Below are 27,912 nucleotides of genomic sequence, written 5' to 3'. Positions count from 1 at the left end.
TTCACGCAGGGGTTTCTGGGATCCCCAAATAAGTCTTTATGTCCTGACGCTGCCATGTAGATGGTATCGGGGGTACCGCCTTTGGGATGACAAACCTGTCCCCTCTCGAGACTTCCTTTACACCTCCGACATGTCACATTGTCACGAGATATCATTGTCCTCCTGTCACTATGTCACGCAGGGGCCACATCAGCTGTCACCGTGTCCACTGTGTCACTTTGTCACCCTGTCCTTTGTCCCCACAGGTGGTGTCAGCCTGGCTGCGCCCCGATCCGTCTCCATGAGGAGTAGAAGAAGATGCTGCAGCCTGAGCTGGGAGCTCCGCTCCTCCTACTGCTCCTGAGTGTCACCTCCCCGGGGGTCTCGGTGCTTTCATCGCTACGTGTTGGTGAGTACCTGCCCCAGTCCAGGGGTAAATACCAACAGAGGGTAGGGAGTGCCGGGTTTAATCTAATCTATGGGAACTGGCCGCCCAGGAACGTTTCGTTGGCCAGGCTGTGCCATGTTCAGTGTTCTAGGTTCCTAAATGACTGACTGCACATTATCCGTGGGCTCATGTGGCATCCCCTTCCTACCCCAAGGCTGTGTTTCTGTGGGGTACGGAGTTACTCGGCCGCCCCCTCTCCCATTCAGCCTATCGATCCTCTGTGATGGATCTGCCCTGCCCCCTTCTGAGGTCTCATTACCCATAAATCACTCCTCCTGCCACATACATTACCCCAGTGCCCTGCTGACCTCCGACTGTTAACACACAGAGCCGAAGTCCGTACTTCTCTTTACAGCGAGTCCCTATGATCTTTGCTTATGGTCTTTGGTTATCCCACCCCAGAGCTTCTCGGTCACCCAGCTTTTCTGTACAATAATAAGGAAAACCAAATACACATTTTGGAAGGGTTAATCTAAAAAAAAAAGTGGTTTTATCACCTTAGCAACCAATGCACTTATCAAATAAACATGAACATTCTGTTTGCTGCTGTGGCCACGTTCCATAACAATGGCTCCTTATAAATAACTATCTTCTGCTACGGCGGATATTTCTTAGAACGGTGAGAATTCTGGAAATAAAGCCTCGGTGCTCCATGGATGGAGATCTGGTTGCTGCTTTGATAAAACGAGACCCTTAACAGGGTTCCATCTCTCGTACTTTGGCAGCTATTCCTTAGTCCTGGTGCCCACATGCCCTCCCAGCTGGGGTATCACCATCTCTACGAAGCTCACGAAGACCTTTGATCCCGAGTCCAGATGGAGCGGCTGTCTGGCTTCCACCAGTTCCTTTCTGAGGCCGGTGATCAGACCTCGCCGGCTAACGCTGGCTCCTTGTGACCTGCCTTTATTGTCTTCGGCTGGCATTGCTTTATCTAACCGCAGGTCGCCAGATCTTCAGACGTTACGTCACGCGGGGCAGCGGTAAAAGCTCTGGCCCGAGCTCTTTTTTTTTGTGATAAGTGGTTTTTGCTGCTTAGTATAAACGCCGACCAACATACCCGCTAGGAATGGACTTGAAGAGGTACCAAAGAGGTCATTATTCCTAATTCATCCTGCGGAGAAGGAGCTCTCAGAATAAAAGCCCAAGAAAAGACTCAGCACCAAAGGTTTTTCTCTATTCACGAAATGTTCCCGTAACCTCTGCTTAGTAAATTCATCTAAATAGAAAATAATACACGACCCCGCCTGTAGAATTAGCTCGATTCTGGTCTAGAATTCAGAACTATTATAGATATTGTTACATTGTAGCTCCCCGCACTCACGACCGGCCTCTTTTGGTCATCGCTTGCCTTGGGTTTGCCTTCAAAGGGTCACAGGGGCCCAACAACTTGTAGTTACTGGTTTTTCCTCCCCGTAATCAGAATATGACTCAATATTCCCGCGGAGCTTTCTTTAAAGGCCTTTGTCACGAGGATAAATGTGTCACAGCTCAATTATCATTAAACCCCAGGAGCCACCGACATATATGGTTGGTTCTAGTTCTAACGGGCACGTCAATAAAGACATGAATGCATTGATTAAGACAATTGTTAACAACTTATTCCGTGTTGGCGTTATTCTCTTCTCTCTCTCTCTCGCTTCCTCTGAGATTTCTCCTGCACTCTGCCTTTTTTTTTTTTCCTCCCCATCTGAGGACCACTGGAGAGATAATGAGCTGAAAGCACCTGAAGATTTCATGACAAACTGGAATTGCTCTCCTAATTCGGCCAATTTGTTTCCTCTGCCTGCTTTCTAAAGAGCTGGCGGTAGAGAAGGGCTTTTTTGGTTGTTTTTTCGAGGGGCCGTCTGGCCGCTTGCTGAGTGAATCATCTGGGCTTCGGCGTGCGCAGCTGAGCCGAGATAATGCAGGAGAAGTCTCCACCAGCTTCCACGTTCAGAGTTTGTGGCATCTGGCTACAAGTCGGCATTATGTGTTACATTGAAGTGGGAAACGCATTTCGCCGAACGCCTTTTCTACGCGATGCCTGCTGAGGTCTCTCGGGTGAAGACCTCTTCTCTTCGGAAGTGAATCCATCTATGATGGGTGACCAGCCCCTAAATCGTGTGTATTTTCTGTTGCCCCCTCTATTTGGAAGGCAATGCCATGGGGTGCTATACCATGGGGTACTTATAATATGGGGTATCTACCTCCACCTCTTGCTCCACGCATAATGTCCATGATGAACCTCAAGACCACCCAGGTATTGGGAAACGTAGCTTCACGGCATCTACGGGGGGCTACCCCTGCAGTAAGAAATACCCAGACCAATGCCCCCATACGATAAGTCATTAGAACATAGAATATCACTGGAAGATACGATTCCGCCAAAGGGAAACGCGTAGCGGAAATCTCCCCTCCAATCCTTGTTTGGACCGGCAGAGGCTATGAAGGGAGGTTATTATAATGGCGTCTTTTAGATGTTTTGTGTTCTCTTACTTCACACATAAAAGCTTTAATATAAAGACACACATTTAATACTCTACAATTTGTGAGAATTAACATATCAAAAACCCCCCGGAGTAAAGAAATGTAATAAATCTTTGAATAAAGACATGAGATGAAAAAAAAAAAAGCTTCAAAGGATCCTCCACCCCCCCCCATCTCTTTCTCAGCGACGCCGAGTATCCAGGGATCGGTGGGAGTTTTTTAGGCGCCGAGCGGGTCACCGATACCTTCATTGTCCTCCTTCGGGTTGTCGGTATGATCCGGTCATTGGAAACACTTAAAGGGCAAGTAACTCAAGAAATCGGGCTGCTAATGGGACTCATGGGAGCTTCAGCATTGGAAAGTCTTTTCATGACCGACAATTATCATTTTGATAATGGGATATAGGAGAGACCTCGGTAGTCTCAGTATTGCTGCACCCCCGATGTGCACTCTAAAGAATCATATACACACTATTCGTGCTGAAATCTTTATATTAATATTATAATAATTATTATAGAATCATAGAATCTGCTGACAGATCGGCCCCATTCGGCCCCCATCTAGTCTGCCCGTTTTTTCTGCTGTAACGACTCAAACCTTAATCAGTCGTTGGTCTCGTCTCAGATTCAGGAGCCGTATGTCTATCCCATGCATGTTTAACTCCCCTCACTGTATTACCCTCTGCCACCTCTGCTGGGAGACTGTTGCCCTTATCTACCACCCTCTCATTAAAGCAAAAAAACATGGGGTGGCATAGATAGGTAATCAAGGACTTCGTAGCGATTGAAGATGTCCTCTACCTGGACCAGATCTTCTCTGCCATACATACCCTGATACCAAGTTTCAAATCAGCCATTAGAACGTTTCTGGTGTTTGGACCATTCCATTGGTTGCTATGGTGATAAGACCACTTTTCACACTTTGCACCAGGATCTATCGGTTTTTAAGACCCAACTTCGCTGTCTCTTTTAATTTCCTCGGAGACGGGGCTCCCGCATCGATGCTCCCGTCTTTCTCGGTCACTTTCTCGCCTGTCACGAAGCGTTTTGTGCCCAAGAAGGCGCTCTGTGATGGCGGCTCCTTTTAGCCACAAGACTAATGACATCAGGGGGTGAGCGGGGACAAGCAATTTGCCGCGCCATTTACAAAGCAGTCTCTAATTATATCCCCTGCATCACCTCCCGGTGCGCAACAAGAAGACGCTTCCTCCAAATTGCACATGACTTGGGATTTTCTCGCCTCTCCGGCGCTCTAGAGGTTAATGCATCACCACAGGCTTACCTGCCATTAAATATACTCACAGACGAGGATGTCTCGTGCTGCCCGGCCTTCCCGGGCTGTCTCTTTTTTTGTAACATTCTTTTTTTTTATGTTTGTTTTCCAGCTGCCATACTTGACGATCAGACCATTTGCGGCCGCGGAGAGAGGTTGGCCCTCGCGTTAGCCCGAGAACATATCAACAGCCACGCGCAAGGGGCGTCTAGCGGACGCGTGGAAGTGGAGATCTTTGAATTGCAAAGAGACAGTCAATACGAGACTACAGACACCAGTAAGTTAAACCTAACATCGTCGTAACCCAGGAGCCGTATGAGTGACCTGCCCCGAGAAGCTGGTGGCAACCAAATGGTCCTAGCGGTGGACCTTATGTCGTCTATGACTTGTCAGGAGGTTCTGGGGTCACCTGTATTCAAGCAGGGATTACAGCAGTGAGAATAGCAGCTATTGAGATGCTCAGATGCCATTAAATCATAATAAAATATTAAGTAGCCTTATTGGGTGACCCCCGACAACCTGCTTATTGACCCTGAGTCTCAGGGGCCAAACCCTGAGAGGTCCCGGATATTAATATCTTATCTCCACATGTTGGCGATCCGCATGCACTTGTTTCTCTCGGCTGTTCACGGGGCTTTGCGAAGATCGAGTGTAAAGTTTAATTTGTTCAGAGGTTCCTATTAATTTCTGCCGGCAGTTGCCATAGCAACACTGGCGGCAGAGGTTTGAGGCCCATGCCGTGAAATCACAAACTGTGACAAAGTGTTTTCATTTTTTCGCTGCCGAGCCTTCAAAACGTCAACTTCGCGATGTATTATTTTTTGCCCTCTAGACTGTAAGCTCTTGTGAGCAAACCCTTCATGTCTAATTAGGGGGCTTAAAGGGGGCGCCACGCAATTGTGTGTTTTGGCGGGGCCGTGCCTCTAGAACCTCTGCGCCATTTTCTTTTCTTTTTTTTTACGAATGTCTGCAGTTCTAATGAAGTTGTAGATTTTATTCGGCGTCACGTTCCCTCTGCAGATGTTATTAGCGGCGGCCGATGTAATGAGGTTGGTCTCTAGGAGCGTCGCTTCGATCTATTACAGGAAGAAAACCAAAATATGATTAAGATAACCATTGCTCCTATTCGAAACAGGAAGTCAACCTCGGGGTTAATACGTTGCCCTGGAGTCTCAGAGTGAAGGGGCAGATTCTGCAGGTCACACAGTCTGACTCCTTTCTATTCTCCCCGCTGTGATCATATATCAGCTGGTGCTTTTGCTCCCAGTGTGTTATGGTTGATATCCCTGCTTGAATGTAGGTGACTCCATTAAGTGTATCTTTAAAGAATGACAAGTCAAGGTTTCCACGAGGGCCGGTATTGAGTAATACATTTCATGAGTCGCTACATTGAATCTTTTCATGATGGGCCCTTAAAGAGTTAATATTTAAAGATTAACCCATTTATAAAGTTCCCGGGTATTACTATATCAGAAGAGGGTGTTCTTCTTATATTTCTTCTCATATTTTTGTGTTGGGGGTAAATTATCAACAAGCTCGTCTTCCCTTCTTCATAGGAATCTTGTTAAGAGAAGACCTTGTGCCGTTAATAATTAATAATAATATTTAGGACATGCGGTTGTACGGCAACCATTATCTGTGACATCAAAGGATAATTAATGGGTAGAAAAAAAAAAAAAGATTCTTGTCAAGGAGGAAGAAATTAATCGTTAACCAAATATTGTATAACGGGGACGTTCTCCTTTTTTATGCATCTCGTGATTTTTTTAATAGTCTCAACATAAAAGTGTTACGAGGAATCCCCAGCCTTCTATAACGAATGGGTGATGAGTACCACCAGCTATTTGTCGTAACTTTAGGGGCTAGATAGGAAAGATTCCGTACCGTTTAAAAGTTTGGGGTCACTTAGAAGTTTCCTCCTTTTTTTTTGTCCTTTAAAATTACATGAAATGGATCAGAAATCCAGCTCAGACGGGGTTAATGTTGTAAATGACTATTGTAGCTGGAGGTGGATGATTTTTAATGGAATCTCTTCATAGGCGTACAGAGGCCCTTTATCACTCCCATCACTCCTTTATAACTCCCATCACTCCTGTTCACTCCCATTACTCCTGGGTTCCAATGGCCCTTTATCACTCCCATCACTCCTGTGTTCCAATGGCCCTTTATCACTCCCATCACTCCTTTATCACTCCCATCACGCCTGGGTTCCAATGGCCCTTTATCACTCCCATCACTCCTGTGTCCCAATGGCCCTTTATCACTCCCATCACTCCTGTTCACTCCCATTACTCCTGTGTCCCAATGGCCCTTTATCACTTCCATTACGCCTGTGTTCCAATGGCCCTTTATCACTCCCATCACTCCTGTGTTTCAATGGCTCTTTATCACTCCCATCACTCCTGCGTTCCAATGGCCCTTTATCACTCCCATCACTCCTGCGTTCCAATGGCCCTTTATCACTCCCATCACTCCTGTGTTCCAATGGCCCTTTATCACTTCCATTACTCCTGTGTTCCAATGGCCCTTTATCACTCCCATCACTCCTGTGTTTCAATGGCTCTTTATCACTCCCATCACTCCTGCGTTCCAATGGCCCTTTATCACTCCCATCACTCCTGTGTTCCAATGGCCCTTTATCACTCCCATCACTCCTGTTCACTCCCATTACTCCTGTGTCCCAATGGCCCTTTATCACTTCCATTACTCCTGTGTTCCAATGGCCCTTTATCACTCCCATCACTCCTGTGTTTCAATGGCTCTTTATCACTCCCATCACTCCTGCGTTCCAATGGCCCCTTATCACTCCCATCACTCCTGCGTTCCAATGGCCCTTTATCACTCCCATCACTCCTGTGTTCCAATGGCACGTTGTGTTCGCTGATTCAAGTTTAGGTTTAAAAGGCTAATTGATAGTTAGAAAACCCTTTTGTAATTGTGTTACAGCCAAAGTCAGAGGTTAATGTATTTGGGATTATTGGGATGTTCTGGGTATTTCCTCTTGATTCTATAACTCAGGAGAGCCTGTAGATGTTCTCACATCCGTCTAGATCCACCAGGGAGGGGATCAACAGTCAAAATTGTAAGGGATCTGTTATGTTCCGAAATGTTGCCAAAGCCTTGGTGGAGATGTTGGCATTGGAAAGGTGTGATGGCACGGAACATAAATACAAATAGATCGATATATGATACAAATCTTCGTAAGTTCCTCATTTGTTTTTCTTTTTCGATGCAGTGTGTCAGATTTTACCCAAAGGAGTAGTTGCTGTCCTCGGACCCTCAAACAGTCCAGCTTCTGCATCCACTGTCAGTCACATCTGTGGGGAAAAGGAGGTAAGGAGCAATGTGTACATATTTCCAACAATGGTGGTCTCGAACCCTGTGTAACGCCAGATAATGAACTATGTCAACGACAGACAAAACACGACTGGCACCAAACAAGACCGAGGAGGGGGCTTTACTCCTTGAGAGGCAGAAGACATTCAACCACCACACGGTGGGAAAAACAACTTTCACATTTATCGGGAATATATTTAGGACGTTTTGTGAAGATTTTGTAAAGGGAGCACCTAGGTCCTCTAATCTTATGCATTTCAGTCCGTAAACATCGGTCGATTAAGAAGTATCATCGGGGCTATCCTCCGAGACCAATATGTAAAGATTAGCCATTTTTTGGTAGATATTTTGGAAGACACAATGTTTAAGTGCATTGAGGGGAAAAAAAAGGTGCTTTCTTACATCGCTCTCAGGGACAGATAATTCATACTAAGACGGGGATGAACAAGACAGGGATGAAGTTTTAAAGTCCGTCGAGGGACCGGCGACGTGACAGATAGCGAGGTTATAGCGATGCCGGGAATACTCGGTGCAGCGCGGAAAGAGCATAGACACGTTGCAGTCTTTCTGAAGTATCGCTAACGCGCAGGGAGCCGCGGGGCAGGATGCTTCACGCCACAGACTCTAACGCATGATTAAGAAATCAGTGTGAAAAGAAAGGCTTTTGGACGCGCAAACCACAGAGCCTTCATTTATAGAGACAAGTGAACAGACGTGGCTCACATCCATCTGTGGAAAAGGGGCCGTGATGTGAAGTGAGAAGTTCAACATTGTTCATTAAAGGAGCAGTAGAGCCAAAACACCACACGCCGCTGAACATCGAGAACCTTCAAGATTACAGATGTATGGCTCAAACTCTGGTGGAGCCGGCATCATCTAAATATATCGCCTAATTTGTGAGCGTGTGTTTGGATCGGCCGTCCGGTTCCTTCTTAAAGGGCAGCTCAAGAGAAGAATGATGTCATCGGCTTTCATTGAGTGTTTTTGATCGGGCATAGAACATTTTATAGATCACGGAATGTGTCCGTTTGCACTTTTTTTTCGCTTTCATTTCTCAGTTGCTGTTAAACAGAGGCCATCGCGTTCCATTGTCTTTCGCTCACCTCGCATTCTGTTTTGCTTATCCCGTTCACCTCTTCTTCTTGTCCACTCATCGCCGTACTTAGGAACTGACTGACTGAGGGGTATTTTAATCCAATATCACGGCTTAATACAGCTGACTTCATTTGGGAATATCTTTAACAAGTCATGGGTTTCATAAGGACCTTTATAAGAAACATTTAGTTGCCAAAATTAGCAATAGGATCTTTGTGATGGGCTATTAGTATTCGTAGAGTCTCAGGAGCAGCTCATTTAGAAAGTTCCCAAGTATGTCCAACATCTGATTGCTATTAACTAGACTTGTGCATTCGTCTTCGGGCGAACATGAAAACGAACACGAAGAGTGCGTTTTCGTGTTCGTTCCGAAGACACGCCGAAGAGAAGACGGTGGCGGTAAAACGTAGGTGATGACGAAGACAGACACCACGTCTTGGCTACCATTCCCCCCCCCTTCTAACTTACCTTGTCTTCGCGGCATCGCGGCAATTCCCGGAAGTGGAAATCCGCAGGTTCGCCGTCACGGGTTACAGGGCAGTGCGAGTGAGCCTATTGGTCGCCTACAGGGACCTCCTCTGGCATCAACCAATTGGTTGATGCCAGAGGAAGACCCTGCAGGTGACCAATAGGCTCACTTGCACGGTCTTTGTAAGTTAACCCCTGACAGAACCTATGGATTTCCAGTGGCATCTGCAGGGTAAGTTGCAGCATTGGGGTTTTAAAACCATCAACCAATGGCAGACGAGCCCCCTGCTGACGACCAATAGAGTTGCTCATACGTACATTTAAACTCCTGGCGCCAGAGCTGCGTTAACCCTGTATTAACCCCTTAACCGGGAAAACGAAGAAAAACCGAACACGAAGAATGTCCACGAATATTCGCCTGAAGAGAAGACAGGAACGGGCGAATATTCGCGGAATATGAAGATTCCCTCCCCCCCCGAAGACGAGCACGAAGATGAACACGAAGAGCCCCCTGGTGCCAAGTCTACTATTAACTCATTGTGCCGCATCCTTATCATCTCCTCCATCCTTTCCCATCCTCACTCTCATTCCCTCACATTCTCTGCTATTTTATATCTCCTACTTTCATGTTAGATCTCTTAATGAAAGATTTAATCACTCTTTCTTCTCATCTCATTCATTTACCTCAATAAATCTTCCTCCCATTCATCTCAGTATAACATTCTTCACCACCTATGTTTCATCTTCTCTCAACTCCCCATCATCCTTTTCTATCCTCCTTAACTTCCTATTACCGTTCTTGATGTCAGGCATCTCATTCCCTCACCTTCTCTCTCCAATCTACTCGTTATATCCTCTATCCATTCTCTCATTTCCACGTGACGTCTTTTTCCCCCGTTCATTATTTCATTTGATGGTCCTCTTCTCCCCGACTCTTATTCTTTTCTCTCACTTTCCTTTTTCCTCTCCTAGATCCCCCACATAAAGGTGGGCTCAGAAGAAGCCCCCAAGCTTCAGTACCTGCGATTTGCTTCCGTCAGTTTGTACCCTAGTAATGAGGACATTAGCCTCGCTGTCTCGCACATCCTGAAATCCTTCCACAACCCATCTACAAGCCTTATCTGTGCCAAGGCCGAATGTAAGCAGAAGAATCTATATTTTTACCATATCGCAATATATGGTTAGCTATAGAAAATTTATTTGTAATGCCTGTAAATGGACTTCTTGAATGGAATGTTACAATGAAATAGTATTTAAAAGAGACATGTCCCTTTCAGCATTCTCTTTTTTAACTTTGGTAATTACACAAAGCCCAAGGTAGATCTTGTTAGGAGTAAGGAACAATAAGCTGTCATTTAGTTACGTTCATGATTTTGTATGACATCGGAACACTTTTGAACGCTTACACATACATTGAAAATGAATGGCTTAGCTTCAATCCTCACAGTGTAGTTCAGAGATAGAGAGATAGATGGATGGATGGATAGATGGATGAATAGATGGATGGATGGATGGATGGATGGATGGATGGATAAATGGATGGATGGATAGATGGATGGATGGATAGATGGATGGATGGATGGATGGATGGATAGATATATAGATATATAGATAGATAGATAGATAGATAGATAGATAGATAGATAGATAGATAGAGAAGATGTCCATGTGCTTGATGTATCTTATCTTGAAGCTTTACTATTCCTTAAGGTAATATAAAAGAGTTGTGGGAACTGGACATTAGTAGCTACCGGAGGAGTTATAGAAAGAAGTTATGTTTAATAGAAGGCAGCAGTTATCCGGAGGAGATATGGCAGCTTTGCGATGTGGGCAGTAGTTCTAGGTAGAATTATGTAGTAATACAGCGAGTGTTTATGTGAACTATTTGGAAGAGTTATTGTGAGTGTTCCAAATTCTACAATGCTTACTCAACAGAATATCTTACCGATGATCTATTAGTCCATTAAGTGAAATCACAGCCTAACGAAAAAATGCATGGGGTGAAAGGACTTTTGTTCATTGTCTAATTTTTATTCTTTATCGCCTATTATTTTGGATTTTTCATTATTATGGGAAACCATTTATTGCGCTGGGAGTTAGATAAATCCCATTTTCTGTTGGCACCCACCGTTGGGACCATTCCATTGGTAATCAAAAGGGTTTATTTGGACAGAATTCTCATTCACATAAGTACTAAGCCATGTGAGCATAAGTGGATGCTAATAAAGGTAGAATGGAAAAATATACTTAACAAAAAATGAAAAACCCCAATTTATTAGGAATAAATTTCAAAGAGGATAAAGAAGAGATTGATGGGGCCAATAGGTACTTATACCTACTGTAATACCCTTTGTTTTGCCCTCCTTAAAAATGTACCTTAATCACTAGAGCAGAAAAACAGTTACCATGTTTAATAAGTTAACATGATTAATAAGTTAACATGATTAATATGTTTACTAAGTTAACATTTTTAATAAGTTAACATGATTATTAAGTTTACTAAGTTAACATGCTTAATAAGTTAACATGATTAATAAGTTTACTAAGTTAACATGTTTAATAAGTTAACATGGCTAATACGTTTACTAAGTTAACATGTTTAATACGTTAACAGTTATCATGTTTAATAAGCCATTTGCTATGTTTTGTGCTTGGAAATATAGGAATTTCCCCAGCATTAATCACGCCTCCTGATTGGTTGGTCAAATTGTATCTTTTTTATTTTTTATGTTAACATATTCGAAGTGTACCCAGTCTCTAATTGAGTGGATCTGCAATGTGCCGATAGGGATAGACGCCTACAATTTCTCTGTGAGACTGCTGATCAATGCGTCAATTGTGTAATTCGAGACAGATGTTAATAAATGATATTAAAATAGAAGACGTGGCGAGAGCGTGAAGCAGGGTGCTTTATATAGAAGATTGTGTGGCTTTCAGGACAATGACGTCTTGTCTGCTGACACATTGTATCTACGGAATAACAGTTCACAAGCTGCATTTATAGAAATATTGCGGGCTTGAGTTGTCTGCCACCCTAAACCTATATTTTTATTCTTATGCCTCCTATGTGCCACTATGAATCAAAAACATTTTTCCAAGATATTTGTTTAATTTCCAGCACTTGCATCTTTGTCCGTTCTCCTTTGAGCTGGACTCTCATTCACAGCCTTTTCCTTTGTTGTTGTATTCCATAGAACCTTTCATTTCCTTGTAATTTTTTTTTTACACCCAGGTTTGTTGAGGTTGGAGGAACTTGTTCGTCAGTTCCTCATCTCTAAGGACACGCTATCTGTGCGGATGTTAGATGAGACTAATGACCCAACGCCGTTACTTAAAGAGATTCGTGATGACAAAGTGTCCACAATCATCATTGATGCCAATGCAACAGTGTCTCACCTCATTCTTAAGAAGGTGAGTGGGGAAGTTCCCTATAGGTATCGGTAGCATTTAATATATCCTTGTTCTGGTCTCCTACTGCTATTAGACTATGATGTGGTCATCCCCAGGATGATAGGACATGTAACAACATATGGAGAGCTCTAGGTTATTCAAAACAAGTTCCATCCTCTCAGAATCCCCAACATAATTCTTCTCTCTATCTCTTTCCCAGGCCTCAGAGCTCGGAATGACATCTGCTCATTACAAGTACATACTGACCACGATGGTAAGGCCGCAGACTTGGTGACTGGGAGGGCAGGACATTAAGGATTGGGGTTGGTGAGATGAGAGCAGGATAACTGGAGATATGGGGGACAGAAAGCATAGGGTAGGTTTGACCGTGTCTCATTGAGCACGATATCTTTTGCGTAGAAGAAAGTGAGGGCCGATATAGTAAAGGAAAAGTAGTTATACTGTTGACAGAGAGGTCTGGGACAGCTGTTGAAATTGTGCTGTAAAGAAATAAGATATGAATCAGAACCAAGCTCTCTGTGTCTGCCCAGGACTTCCCCTTACTACCTCTGGAAGGAGTAGTTAGCGATCACTCCAATATTTTGGGATTCTCCATGTATAACAGCAGCCATCCCTTCTACTTGGAATTCTTAAGGAGCCTCAATATGTCATGGAGAGAAAACTGTGAACTTGGCGGATACCTGGGTCCAGCGGTGAGTGCCTCGGTAAAGTTGGGGATAACACCTTCACTCCTCCTGAATTCCAAACGATTACATTCCGCTTTTAAAATGATTTTCCTGCTCTCTCTAGCTTTCCGCTGCCTTGATGTTTGATGCTGTGCATGTTGTAGTCAACGCCGTACGAGAGTTAAACCGAAGCCAGGAGATTGGGGTGAAGCAGCTGTCTTGTAGCACGTCACAGATTTGGCAACACGGAACGAGCCTCATGAACTATCTGCGAATGGTAAGAAATAACGTGTTAGAATATTCAACTCACTCACAAACCACCTCTTTAACATTAAAATCACGCTCCAACTGGAACACTGTATTGCTAAAGCTTGATCTTTGCTTACATGTCCCCCCTTCCCCTAATGAACATGCCCCGATTACCCTCTTCCCTAATACCCACACTTCTCCTGCTTGTTTGTTGCCCCCTCGCCATCTGCCCTGCTAGGTAGAGTATGATGGCCTGACTGGAAGGGTAGAATTCAACAGCAAAGGGCAGAGAACAAACTACACTTTGCGGATCCTGGAGAAGGCAGGGGACAGTCACCGAGAGGTAAGAATGGAGAAGAGAAATGGTAGACAGGGAGTAGTTGGTTGTATGGGCCATAGCGAGAGTGGTGGTTATGATGGGTAGAGGTGGTGGCTGTGTATCGGGAAAGTTTGCACAAAACTCAATACTTAAAACGTCTATTTTTTTGATAAAAAAAATGGTGTGGCAAGATAAATATTGGAGATATAGCCACTATAAATCATTGGGTAATTATGTCTGCAGATCGGAGTCTGGTATTCCAACCGTACCCTGGCCATGAATGCCACCAGTCTGGATATTAACATTTCAGAGACCCTGGAGAATAAGACTCTGGTGGTCACAACTATTCTGGTGAGTCCTCCCCATCTAAAATGTTCCACAAATGATTTTCTAATCCTTTCCAGTGTATTCTTCCAACATTGCATTGGTCTCGCAGTCCAAGTGCTGCAAATACAAAGAGGATTTTTTTGTTTGTCCCCATCATGAGTATTTTTCATGAGCAATAATTATTGTATCTGTTTTACCCATCAATAGCTGTAGAAGATCACAAAATCCTTCAGGTAGACTTGAGGAATCTGAAATCAGTTCTAGCTCCTATAGTCAAGGCGTAGAATCTTACAATGTCCTTTGCAATGGTCCCTCAAGTAGAAGTTCCCTCAACGCTCCATCAACAGTAAACATGGCTGTGTATATGGCATATTCAACATTTCTTTTGCACCGTTATTTTGGGTTGAACCTTCAGTGTTCTAGAACGCACCCTTTTCCTTCTGTTGTTCTCACTTAACTCACAGATCCACCAACTTGTTGCTTGCTCTTTTTTCAGTGCCCCCTTACTTTAGCTGTCCTACACCCCTTCCCTTCTTCTACCACCCCAGCACAAATGTGCCTCCGTTACTCTACAGGAGAACCCATACATGATGCGCAAGGCGAATTATCGCTCGTTGTCTGGAAATGACCAGTATGAGGGATTCTGCGCCGAGATGCTGATGGAATTGGCGTCCCTCCTCCGCTTTAACTACAAAATCAAACTTGTGGAGGACGGACTGTATGGGGCCCCTGAACCAAATGGTTCCTGGACGGGAATGGTGGGAGAACTCATCAACAGGGTAGGTGATAAGAATCTCAGATGCTCCATCATGAGGACATCCTATCATTTCTGGTATATGGATGTATCCTCGGGCACCGATTTCCCAGAGAATGTATCCCCTACCTCCCCTGATGCCTCTCTTTCCTCCTCTGTTTGTTTGGAAATTTGTGTCGCTTTGCATTTTTGTTAACATCGTCAAACGATATCATCGTTCTTTTGAAAAGCTGTCGGCATAGATTACCGCATAGGAGCTGGGAACTTTTGGGGGACCCTGGAACATTTATGATGATATATATATATATATATAATTCCAACAAATATGAATAAAGGAAGTATCATCGGAAATAGTTTGTCTGAGATATAACTTAAATCAATATTTTTTAATTATATTTAATATCACTGGCGTTATTTCAGGGCTTGTGTTCGATGCAGTAAATTGGCTGCTGGGGATTTTCATAATGCTGTTGACTTAAAAAAAGCTTTTCATGGCATTTAAATGAGTTGCTCTATTTTACTTTTTCGACACTTTAGGGACATTCTAATCGTTAAATTGCATCTGATAGCAGAGTTATCCCTATAAGCGTTTGCCCCTTGGCCCTCCACCCCGGCACCACACGTCTCCTTGCCGGAGCTGGCTCGTTGAATGCTGCGCAGAAAGTACCCCCTAACCAATCAGTGGCGAGAATGATCCGACCTTTAATATAGGTCTTTAATATATATTTAAAAAAATTTACATTTAGTTAGGGTTCGGGTAGGTCACATATTATTTAATACACATTCTTCTCCAGTGGGGCTGCCCGTGACATTAACCTGTCCCTTTAAGATGTCTCAATCATAGACGAGTCACCCTACAATCAATATAGTAAGGGTATTCCTCGGCTAACGTGATTTGAGTGAATGCACCAGGGTACAAACGCCACCTAATTAGGTCCACATCCCTAATGTGATACGTTCTGGAACATTTATGCAGCCTGGTTGAGCTGTAGGTTCCTTCATTATAGGTCGTCTTGCTATCGAATTTGTCATAGTATCCTACTGCAATAATTTAGACTTCATAAGGACGGCGTCTTTACTTTTAAGCAAAGCGTCTATTCAAATAAATAGCATTTGATCATTATGGCTTTTGAATTTTGGCTTGCAATATGTTCTTATTCTATTTAGCCCCAAAGGGATTCAAGCAGTTGAATACAGAGCAGCTGGATCCGCAGACCTCATCATCAACAAAAAACCTTGCTTTGGTCGCACACGAGTGGCTCGGATGTAAATATCACTGTCTGCAGCCTCCTGCTGCCACCTCCGACTAGATCTTGGGTGCTTTTGTACATCTTGCAATAGCATCGTGAGCAACATTTTCGCTAAGATGAGAATTTAGAATATTTTAAACACTGTTTTCATTGGATTTACATAGACTCCAAACAGGCAAGCCGAGTCTGATAGCTGATGGACTACAATTCCCAATATCCTCGTGCAACCCTTGATAGAGGAGCAGTAAACCTGTTTTTGAACAGCTACTCTCTCGATCCTTGGGTAATCGTGGTCCTACCTAAAGTCTTTGATTTTGATCAGCCTGTGCATACTGCTAAAATCATATTCCCATACCCCAATTCCCATGATCCTCTGTAATCCATAGGTAACCAGCTGATCTATGGGGTCTCCAGAACCATACACAATAATCTTGGCGAAGTCTGGCTACAGATGTGTAATGCGGCAGAACCACCACTTACTGCTGCTAAAGCCTCTCCCTATACAACCCAGCACCCTGCTTGCTTTTTTTCCGACGCTTTATTAAATCCCCTGCTTACCTTTCATGAAAAATAAATACTCCCAGGTTCGTCTCTTTTGTTGTTGTGTCCCCATTGTTAAATTCCGCTTTGGAATTTTTACATCCCAAGTGCACTATTTTATATTTATCAACGTTAAACTGCAGCTGCCACAGCATTCTCCTAATTAAATCACTTGTCTTCTGGCTTTTTCCTACACATTCATAACAACAACCTTTACCCTTCCCTAAACATGATAAGACACAATGGAGATTGTTTGTATCTGCTGCAAGTTTTTGCTTACAGATGTAGAAAAAGTACCAGAATCCCCCTGTAAAATGTCTATTCTACTTTCGCCTCCAATTCTTTAGTCCTTAGCGTCCTACCCAGTGCTTTACCTACTCTTTTGGCACTAAAAGGTCGATCGGTAAATAGCTTTTCCATCTATCAGGATGATACGTGTTTTTTTTTGTTTTTTTTCCCCATGTTGGACGAAAACCTATTTGTAAAACAGATTGATTGCGTCCAATGTGAGAATGGCAGAGCGATTGCTAATAAACCGACCTGCCAATGAATGCGTTGAATGGACATTGAATGATTAGAAATGCATACGGCGAGCAATCTGGAGTCAAGTCGTCAGATAGGCCAATAAATATTTCCAATAGAGATACAAACCGCTGAGCTGTATAATATCTGAGATTATAGCAGAAAAAAAAGTGGAACTTTATTACCTTTGTGAAATATTCCATGTCTTGCGCCATCGGTCTTCTGAACGTTCTTTAAGGTTATTGGCTAATATGGCGGTTTTCCTCTGGGAACGGGGCGAATCAGGTCTTCGGTCGAGGTTCTGGACACATGAAAGATACAATGCCGGTGGCAGTTTACAAGATTTTTTGCTTTCTGTAGATTGTTTTTGTTAATAATTAACCACGTCTGGAAAATACTATAATGGTAGAAAAGCTAAGCGGTGGAGTAACTTGGGAAATCTGAATCTCTTTAGTTACAGCACACATTCATCTCCATGCATTATATGTTTCTTAGCTGGCTTTTAAATATTCCTGTGAGTGTCTAGATGTAATTACTAGATTTAATTACTATGTATAGCGAACTTACATGGTTAACGTTCTGGGCTTTTATGAGAATCGAGATTTCTGATTGATCAGAATTCCAGACATTAATCACCAGATAATGCCTGAACATTCTGGCCCATTGACCAAGAGCTGAGTTGTATTTGAATGAGTTTGTCCATGAAAGCTGGAAAGTCCTTGGCCCTTCTCTTCCAGTAGTTGGAATTTAGTTATGTGGACTGGGGTTTTTTTTGGTTCAAAGCTGAGCTTTTTCAGGTCAGTCTAAGTTCTGGAGAATACTCAAGTAGGATGAAGCTGATTTCCTCCATGATGAAGATTTTGGTGAATGTTTGTCAAATATTGATGGAGTTATCGACAGTATCAAGCCCTCTAGATTCATGCCATCGTAGTCTCATACTCAGGGTCCTACATGAAATCAGATTTGGTTCTGGATGTGGTGCCTCATTGCCCTTCAAAATTATATTTTTCAAATGAAAGTTGAACATTCCAAAGTACCCCATGGACTTGTGTGGAACTCATTGTCCATCTGTTTCATGTTTCACTACTTGCTTTATTAACTGTTCTGCTTACCTTTCACGAGAAATAAATACTCCCAGGTTCCTCTCTTCTGTTGTCCATTGTTAAATTCTGCTTTGGGATTTCTATATCCCAAGTGCATTATTTTATATTTATCAACGTTAAACTGTGAGAATTTTTAAAAATAAAACATGTTTGGGATCATTGATCTTGTTGGGATCATTAAATTAATTTATAACATGTTGATATTACCAAGCAAACCTTTATCACCAAATGCCATCCAATGCCGATCCCCCATTTGTTGTGTGACTACTTCACGTTTATATTTTTACTTTGCTCGAGGATGATTTTGTTCTAAACCCCCATTTATATATCTTAAAAACACGAATATTTTATTCTACCCATGTTGTGAGTTATGCCTTTGAATGCAGAGACCTCCCATGGATGTTCGTGCGAAGAATGCTCAGGATTCTGTAACAATCTTCTTGTTCATTGAGTCCCGACTCCACATCTCTTTCCACAGAAGGCGGACCTTGCGGTTGCAGCTTTTACCATCACGGCGGAACGGGAGAAAGTGATAGATTTTTCCAAACCATTTATGACCCTCGGGATTAGCATTCTGTACCGTGTACAAATGGTAGGTACTACCTTATACCCTTATACTCATCCATGCCTCCCTGTCCATAAATGTAATTGTCGTGGCACTGATTGCCCAATTTCAAGAGAACTTCTCATCTAGAGAACTGAAAGTGGGAAAACATGGCCGCCAACAATATGAATATGTCCTATGTGAATAGGTCCTCAAAGGTCAAACTTGTTAGACATGAAAAGGTGCTAAGGTGGCAGCTTATCAGCCTAGAAGAACTACTTCAGAAGACATGATGTTGGTATATGGAACGGCTGCTCAACAGAGGTAATAAATGCAGTGAGGGAATTGAAGAATGCTTCTTTTAAAAGCTTGAATTAATCTCATTAATTCGCCACAATACCCGCAATGACTGTAAAACGTGCCAGAATTATTAAATGAACATAAAAAAGGTTTTCAAACTGTGTTCTCGACTGTAGTGCCTCAATATATCTGTAATTCTGTATAGACATCTTTGCATTGTTCTCTCTTTGTCTAAATAAACGTTTTCAGCATTTTCTGTGTTTCATAAAATCAAAATTGTAATAGAAGAAAATCTGAAACTGGGGGGGGTACCACTTTCTTTAAAAAATATTAACTCAGTGTGACATTCGTTATTCCGCTAGTTTTGATACTTATTTTTGAATTAGAATTATGCTCTTTTTATATGTTGGTTAAGCCTGGCTTGGCATTCTGTACAATGCCCGTTAAAAACAGAAAGGAATGTTCAGATTCCACAGCATTCCACACGTCGGGCATCGCATACAATGGCCGATTTTTGCTTGTAATGTGCATTGTCTCCTGTTTCGAATTAGAATGCCCTCATACTTCATTCTTGCATCTATACCAAGCGCACCGTTTCTTGTATACACTCCACACCCTCTCCTGTTTACACTGCACCCTCTCAGTGATGTACCGTATATACCCTCTCACCGTGATCCCCTTGTATATATTTCCCTGTCTCCTGCAGGGACGGAAGCCTGGTTATTTCTCCTTCCTGGATCCTTTCTCTCCTGCTGTCTGGCTCTTCATGTTGTTGGCTTATCTGGCAGTCAGCTGCGTGCTGTTCCTGGCGGCCAGGTAAAACCCCGCGTACTGCCCTGACCTGTGTTCACGTGGCGCGCCGAACCTCGTATATCCCCTGCGTACTGATCCCTGCACACATCCACCTTATCACTCTAACAGCATCTCTAATTGTAATTCCAACCATTCAGAACATCTCTATATATTGAGTTCAGAGGATGGTAAATTGCGGTAATGAAGGTTTGGGCATCTCTTGGACCATTTCCTTCACCTTCAATGATACAGTCACCGAACTCTGCATCACGTGGAGACCTTGGGGATAAAGCCATGGCCAGACAGTGTATACCGTATTAAGCTGAGCTCTTTGTCATGCTATGTCTTCCTAAATCCCTTACATACATGGCTGAGGGTACCATCTCATAGTAAACGATATGTAACCCAATATATGCTGTTCCTCCTCTGTGTCCCTGTGCACACCTAGCACCGTCTAACCTTCCTTGCACCAAATATTGTGTATGCTGTTATGTTTGGTCATGCGCAAACAGTGTGTTTGTTGTATCATTAGCACACGCTGTCTCGTCCACCCCAATCTAGAACATTATATAATCTGAGATCCTAAGGTTCCTCATCCCGTGTGACCTCGCAGTAGGGTGACCTAAAGCCTTGTTTTACGGAGAATTCTTATGATTCATGGGTACCAGAGTATGGAGATCATCTGTACCTGTTGAATTTTTTTTTTGTTTAGTGTTCCCTAAAATGGGGTGGTTGGTCACCTCATCTCATAGCCTGAACTAGAGATTACCTTTAAAGACTCTTTAAAAAAAAATAAATGAGAACAGAACAAAAGAAATTGAAGAAACTAGATGCTGTATATGGAAGGCATGATATAACTAAGATCTATGCTGTCCCCCTCCTTTATGAATGGTATAATCCACACCTCTACACTTTCCCTTGGGCACCATAAACCTATTACTGGTATAATTATTCCTATTTCTCTTTCCCCCCTGCAGATTGAGCCCTTATGAATGGTATAACCCACACCCCTGTCTACGTGAGCGACATCACATCTTGGAGAACCAGTACACGTTGGGCAACAGTTTATGGTTCCCTGTAGGAGGGTTTATGCAGCAGGGGTCAGAGGTCATGCCCCGGGCTCTCTCCACCAGATGCGTTAGTGGAGTCTGGTATGTACCATTAAAAAAGGTGAACTCATACACGTAGTTTTATATGACATAAAAAAACAAAGGTCCCTATGGATTAGTGGGATCTCTTTGTTTATTTCCAAATCCCTTATTCCTGATTATTGAGAATTTATAATCCAGATTGTTCTACGCTTTGATACATTGTGTGTGGATTGGCTGACCATGTCCTGTCCCGAAGGCTGCAGTTCTAGTTGAGTCATAATATCCATGACAGCTTCTTATTTACTCTTGGCCTTTGTCCTGGCTTTCTCTTTACATCAACGAGAGAAGTAAATATATGTAATGGCCCTTAAAGTATTTGTATTGATTTCTCTTCATGTTTGGGTCAAGTAGGGTCACATGTAGGGTCAATCACTATCGTATGAACTGTCTATGTCGTTTCCCCAGGTGGGCCTTCACTCTGATCATCATCTCTTCTTACACGGCCAATCTTGCTGCCTTCCTGACTGTTCAAAGAATGGAAGTTCCAATTGAATCGGCCGACGACCTTGCAGATCAGACCAACATTGAATATGGGACCATTCATGGTGGATCAACAATGACCTTCTTCCAGGTAAAACATTGAAAATAAAGTAAGAGGCACATATTAGAGCTTCTAGTTCAGTCTTTGAGGGAAAGGAAATGTCTGGCAAGAGAGGAGAGAATAAAAAATGTTGCAAGGGGTATAGGGAAAAAGTTGGAAAATCATTACACCTGCATTATGAAAACCCAGCAGCGTGTGTGTGCTGAGTGTGTCTTGTCCCTGCAGAATTCCCGATACCAGACATACCAGCGCATGTGGAACTACATGAATTCCAAGCAACCCAGTGTGTTTGTGAAGAGCACAGAGGAGGGAATTGCCCGTGTGCTAAACTCCAGATATGCCTTCCTGCTGGAATCTACCATGAATGAATATCACCGCCGGCTCAACTGCAACCTAACTCAGATCGGAGGCTTGCTGGATACCAAGGGATACGGCATTGGGATGCCACTTGGTGAGATATACTTACCCTGCACTGGGGCAAAACCCTACTGTGTTTACACAAGCCTGCCATATCTACACTGATCAGCATACTTGTTACAAGATCATACCACATTGCATGACACCATTAATATAATATGCAGTGATTGACAATAGGTGAAGCGATTCCCAAGATATCCAGGGGCTCCACAAACCTCATAGCAGAATTAAAAATGTAGTCTGTCCAATTCTCTGTTCCAGTGCTCCCAAAAAGTTGCCTTAAGCACCTCTTGAGCCTATCTTATTGAATCTGTGTATTCTTCATTCCCTTCATTCCTTATAGGTCTGCTGAGGTTGACTTAAATGGTGGACTTTTACTGGTGTAGCTTCTCTGGACATCAGCTGCTTGCTGTATATTTTCATGCAGTCACTACTGAACTCTTTAGCAGAGTCTACATCGTATGTGACCCTAGGTGCAACGAGCACCCCCATCCCCTAAAAAAGTCTTACTAAGAGGACTATAGATGGGAATTGAGTGGAGCCTTGTATTCACCGTCAGAGTAGCGTCAGGCAGTGGGGTCATTAGACATCTCACACTAGAAAGTTTGCCTAACCAAGTGCCTACTCTGCTGCTTTATGGGAAATCCAGCATGGGTTTGCACAGAGACCCACTCAAGGCACTCAATTCTAGATCTATTACCATTCAGGTGTACGATGACCAACGCAGCCATTAGTGAAGAGCTATGTAGAGGCTGAAGGCATCTAGCCAGCTTTCCTTTACTCGCCTGCTACATCTCTTAGTTTCATTTTATCTTCTGTTCAACAAACTCCATATTGACATCGTGCTGTTATTATTACAGCCAGCCTAGGGACATCACGGGACTAACATTCCAAAGGGCAACAATTACATCCAAAATGCATTTCTTTCTAAATATTTTAATTGTAATAAAACAGCTTCTCTCCTGATGTTCTCCATGTCCTTTGCTCAAAATAATAGCTGGAGGTAGTACATGTTCTCCAAGCGAGTAAATACCACGGGGGCTAAGAACTCAAAGTCCACATATGCTAATTACTAGCGAGGCGGAAATGAAATCCATGCGGTTAGTGGGGATCTAATTACGCCAATAAGTACAGGTCTTTGCAGGCATGGTGACCTAGTTTAAACCTGCCCCCATGTTTATCATTTCCCCCCTCTGCGTTATTTCACAGCGGTGAACTTGTGCGGAGACCGCAAGAGTTCTATTGCGTTACAAATGGTGCACTTGGGGGGGGGACAGATGGAAAATCTTAAATCTTATAAGGGCTTCCCTTGAGTAAATGTCTGTTCTCGATACCTCAGAATCCAGTAATTCCTCAGGGTACCTGAGTTGTCTAAACCACTTAGACGTTTGGCTAATTGCGTTTTCCATCTGTCTGGTTCGGTCATAACTCATCGGAGCCTCGGGATCCGACCACGGCATGGAGACTTTAACACAAGTCCCCACACAAGGATTACACACTCCACTGTGTGAACATTACATGTGTATAGGATATAAGCCGGCATGCCATGATGTGTACAAAATCACACCATCTTATCCTTTACGACCACCTCATCTCAGATGTCATCATTGAGATCTACACTCATGCGCACACACCATAACGTACGTACATTGACTATATATGAACTAAAGTCGCTTTGCTCTCTAGAACTCGATTTCTTCTGCTTTGAAACCACCTCTGCCGTTGTTATTATAATTTATGGTTTTATATAGCGCCATCATATTCCACAGGGCTGTACAATGGGTAAACAGGACATAGAAAGTAGTATACAATTGGGCTTATAGAAACAAGGGGTACGGAGGGTTCAGGCTATTAATTGTATGAGGGCTCAGGGTATTAACAGAGGAGGGTTTGGGGTATTAATTGACAAGGGCTCGGAGTATTAATTGATAAGGGCTCAGGGTATTAATTGAGGAGGGTTTGGTCTACCAATTGATAAGGGCTCAGGGTATTAATTGATGAGGGCTCGGGGTATTAATTGAGGAGGGTTTGGTCTATTAATTGATGAGGGCTCGGGGTATTAATTGAGGAGGGTTTGGTCTATTAATTGATGAGGGCTCGGGGTATTAATTGAGGAGGGTTTGGTCTATTAATTGAAGAGGGCTCGGGGTATTAATCTGCAATGAAACTTTGTCTGGTACAGGAGCGACTGCGGGTTTTGCTTCAGCTTGACAGCGGTGCAAACCTCTGCCACCCCCTTGTGGCACAACCTGTGTACTGCTTAAAACTTAGTCTATAGCTAAGATCCCGTTACATCTGAACCATGATCACAGACGCATCCACAAACACTTACAGTTACACATTTATATATTTTCTAGCGTTCTGTTATTAAAGAAGATTTATAATGTTGATGCCAAGCTCCGAGGGCTTGCATGGGCTCGCGTTATTTAAGGCTTCTCATGTTGGCAAGGATAGTTTTGATGTTTCTTAGACAAGCTTTGATGCTTCTAGGGGAACTCCTAAGGATGTTAAGGGAGTTAGTAATGATTATGAGAAAGTTTTTGACCCTGGAGCGGCTTCCCGTCCCTGTCCATGGGAGCTTCTGATGATTTATGGAGAGGCCATGGGAAGGTGCTCAGGGGCATCCAGAGGTTGCTGACATGGCTTACGAATTATGTGTTTTGGGAACAAAATAATGCTTTCTCCGCAACTACAGGCTACATACATCTGAATATACACCCATGTTTATTAAAAAACTCCGAACCCTCTTTCAGAAGTTTAGCATTTGTGCTTCTTGATGTAGTCATAAAGTTTCTTATGTCTCCCGCCATGTTTTCATTCCATCTGTGCACACAGGATCCCCGTACAGAGATGAGATTACTCTTGCAATCCTTCAACTACAGGAGAACAATCGCCTGGAAATACTGAAGCGCAAATGGTGGGAGGGAGGCAAATGTCCTAAAGAAGAAGATCACCGTGCCAAAGGTCTGAGGTCCTACGCCCTTCCCAAATGATCTCCTTCTCTTTTTTCCAATTGCCCCGTGTTCCATGTGAGATAGAATGTTCCTCTGTAACTATATGATGAAGCGATGACAGATACATAAGCAAAAAATCACAAGTATAAGTGCACCGCGAGAACCCATCCAGACTTAATACACTTCTTAAGAGGCCGGAATTGTGATAACATTTGCTAGTCAAGTGTTTTTCAAAATGGTTGACGGTCAATGTTACTGGTTATTCCACACACATAGCATGGAATCCTACCTTAAAAAAATAATAAATTATTTTTTTTCCCAATTTGTGATAATGGCACTCAAACGACCTTGTGTGTTATGTGCCAGAATAGAAAAGGACACTTATGATGAAGTGTATGCAGAGTGTAGATCACTTGAGCCTCGACCTTCAATAGTTCTCCAGTGTCGTTGCATCTTAAGAACATCAACCCCTGAAAGATTAATGCCGATATGGCAAGAGTGCTAGGATATCACAAAGAAACTCTAAGCAAATGAGACATAATCGTGAGACGCACCCATGAGACGCACCCATGAGACGTACCCATGAGATGTACCCATGAGACCTACCCATGAGACCTACCCATGAGACCTACCATCTTTGTGGTATCCTTCTTAAAGCGTTCTCTCTATGGTATCTTTTATCATGCGTCTTCTCTGTTACATTGTATCTTTCCTGATGCATCCCCTCCGTGACATCCCCTCTGAAGCATCCTTTCTGTGATATTTCCCGTGCCGTGCTCTCTCTGTGGTGTCTTGACACGTCGCACAGTCTCCATGGTATCACTTGCATACTCTCCTTTATTCTTGGCTTGCTCTCTTTGTTGTTACTATGTATTCCGTGGTATATTTTGACCTCATTGCCTCTTTGTTGTGGAGTATTGCGCGGTTTGGTCTTTTCTCACTTTCTCTGGGTTTGTACCTGTTGTGCTCGTCTGACCCTCAGTGTTGGCATCGATTATGTAGAATGTTCCTTTTTCTCTCTGTAGTGCAAGCGTTCCCACCTTGATCTTTTTTGGCACGTTCCTCTCTCTTTCCCCTCTCGGTTTGAGTATATTTTCATGATATCTCTCTGTGAGCTTTCACGTCTCTTTATCACACTTTTTTATATGTTTTCTCCCCATTGTGCGTCATTCAAGAATTTGTCTCTTTTTGAAATAATAATTTTGATGTGATATTGCAACACCAGATGAGTTATCGCTATCTTATGTTCTGTATGTGTCATTTTTCTGACGTCTGTTGTCTTTGATAGCCTCAGACTCTCGGTGCCTCAAACTCTCAAAGAAGCTTCTTTTTCGGAAAATCACTCCCAATTTGTCTAGCTCTCTTGTGGGCCCTTTTTTGCTGAGGTTATATAGAGGTGGATACATGTGTAGTCAGGGGGGAGATCTTCTCAGTACAAGCTCCACCGCCACCAAGCTCCACTATATGATTTTGAGATTTGCACTGGCCCTCTCTGCCTCGTTGACTCTCTCATGTTGAATCTTACTCTTTAAGCTTGTGTTATGTTTGGTCTTTTTATACATTAATGCTCTTGTAGGTCTTGGAATGGAGAACATCGGTGGAATCTTTGTGGTTCTGATCTGTGGTCTGATCATCGCTGTGTTTGTGGCCATCATGGAATTTGTGTGGTCAACGAGGCGCTCTGTGGACAACGAGGAGGTGAGAGGAGATGAAATGGGAGGGATGGAGAGGAAAGTGAACAAAAATGTAAAAACGAAAGGAGGCGAAGCTCTCGTAGATCAGTGAAAGGGATTAGGCATGGCTAGTAAGGAGAAAAGAGTTATGAGTGGAGGACGAAGATGGAGAAATGATGGGGTAAGAGAGATAATGGGTAATACTAGGATCAGAAGAGGAATCAGACATGGTGAACACAGTGAACATTTGTTAGGGTGTGAATTAGGAATAGATAAGAAGATGGTTCAAAGACTCCCTAAATCATGTGCAGACTGCCCATGCCACTTGGATGAACAATAGCTGCGCTGCTTTGGGAAAAGCAGAGATTGGTATTGAGAGTCATGCATGGTTAAGAAGAGCTGTCACCAAAAAGGATTTATAACCTGACATCTAGGACACTGATATCAGAGCCTCTTCCAGCACACACACACGCTCTCTATCTTGACACTACTCTTATCGTCTCCCTCTTTTTTCTTGTCTACTGTATATCTTCTACCTTATCTCTTGCCTTCTCTCTTTCCTCTTTTCCCTCCGGTAATCTGCATCAGTTTTATCTTGCTTCTTCTTTTCCATCTTATATTTGCCAATGCATCTAATTTCTATCTAATTTTTAAAGCTGCTCTAGCATCTTCCTTCCTACGTTTCTCTTCTATCTGCCCTTTCGTTGTGTTTCTTTTTATATATCGTATCAATTCTTCTCTCTCTAGTGTCTCCTCTCCATATTTGCTTATTTTTCGGCCAACCCTCCTTTCCTCTTTTTCTCATGCCCTTTATTCTTCTATCTACAGTATCTATCCCTCTCAGTCCCTTTCACCTGGGCTCTCTATCCATATTTCACAGATTTCTGTCTGCCAGGAGATGTTGAGTGAGCTGCGGAGTGCAGTGTCCTGCAAGAAGACGTCTCGGTCACGGCACCGCCGCCGCCCTCCACGGCACCAGCATGGCCGGACTCTGCTGTCTCTAAGCCGGCCACCGCGTTCAACCCGGGAGACACGTCTCTGCAATGGCCGCCTTTACCAATCCCACCAGCACCCTCCAGCGCCACCTCACCCACCACCTGCTCCCGGGGCACAGCGACTTCAGGAGGACGCGCCCCCTTCCTCAAGCAGGGGAGGGTGCGCACACTTCAGAATCTGTCAGGAGTGCCGGCGGATACAGACTCTTCGAGGCCCACCGCCACTGCCTAGACCACCCCAGTCTCCTAAACCCCCCCCACCACCGGCTCCTGAGGACCATACTCCTCTCTCACACCACAGGAGACTGGCAGACCCCTTAGATGCTGGTGCCCCGGAGTGA

General features: G+C 43.4%; 1 protein-coding gene across 1 annotated transcript; it reads left to right on the top strand.

Moving 5' to 3' along the window:
- The first annotated feature begins 297 nt into the window (after nt 1-297).
- LOC149275583 (glutamate receptor ionotropic, kainate 5-like) lies at nt 298-27,912 on the top strand. Its single transcript, XM_089504568.1, has 19 exons — nt 298-388; nt 4,278-4,442; nt 7,401-7,498; nt 10,037-10,202; nt 12,297-12,475; nt 12,675-12,728; nt 13,006-13,167; nt 13,265-13,417; nt 13,628-13,732; nt 13,952-14,059; nt 14,611-14,814; nt 18,683-18,796; nt 19,755-19,864; nt 20,818-20,991; nt 21,397-21,562; nt 21,758-21,983; nt 24,785-24,913; nt 26,480-26,601; nt 27,457-27,912. The coding sequence occupies exons 1-19, from the start codon at nt 298-300 to the stop codon at nt 27,910-27,912; spliced, it is 2,982 nt and encodes a 993-aa protein (XP_089360694.1).

The sequence above is a fragment of the Sceloporus occidentalis genome, unplaced genomic scaffold, assembly GCF_023333645.1.
Source record: "Sceloporus occidentalis isolate IW3139 unplaced genomic scaffold, rSceOcc1.0.p SCAF_279, whole genome shotgun sequence".
Lineage (NCBI taxonomy): Eukaryota > Metazoa > Chordata > Lepidosauria > Squamata > Phrynosomatidae > Sceloporus > Sceloporus occidentalis.
The sequence above is the reverse complement of the archived record's forward strand: the minus strand, read 5'-3'. Positions and strand labels throughout refer to the sequence as shown.

Coding starts and splice junctions, on each gene's coding strand:
- LOC149275583 (XM_089504568.1), top strand. CDS start 298: ATGCTGCAGCCTGAGCTGGGAGCTCCGCTCCTCCTACTGCTCCTGAGT. Junction 12,729..13,005: donor AGTACATACTGACCACGATG/GTAAGGCCGCAG, acceptor GTGTCTGCCCAG/GACTTCCCCTTACTACCTCT. Junction 13,733..13,951: donor CAGGGGACAGTCACCGAGAG/GTAAGAATGGAG, acceptor TTATGTCTGCAG/ATCGGAGTCTGGTATTCCAA.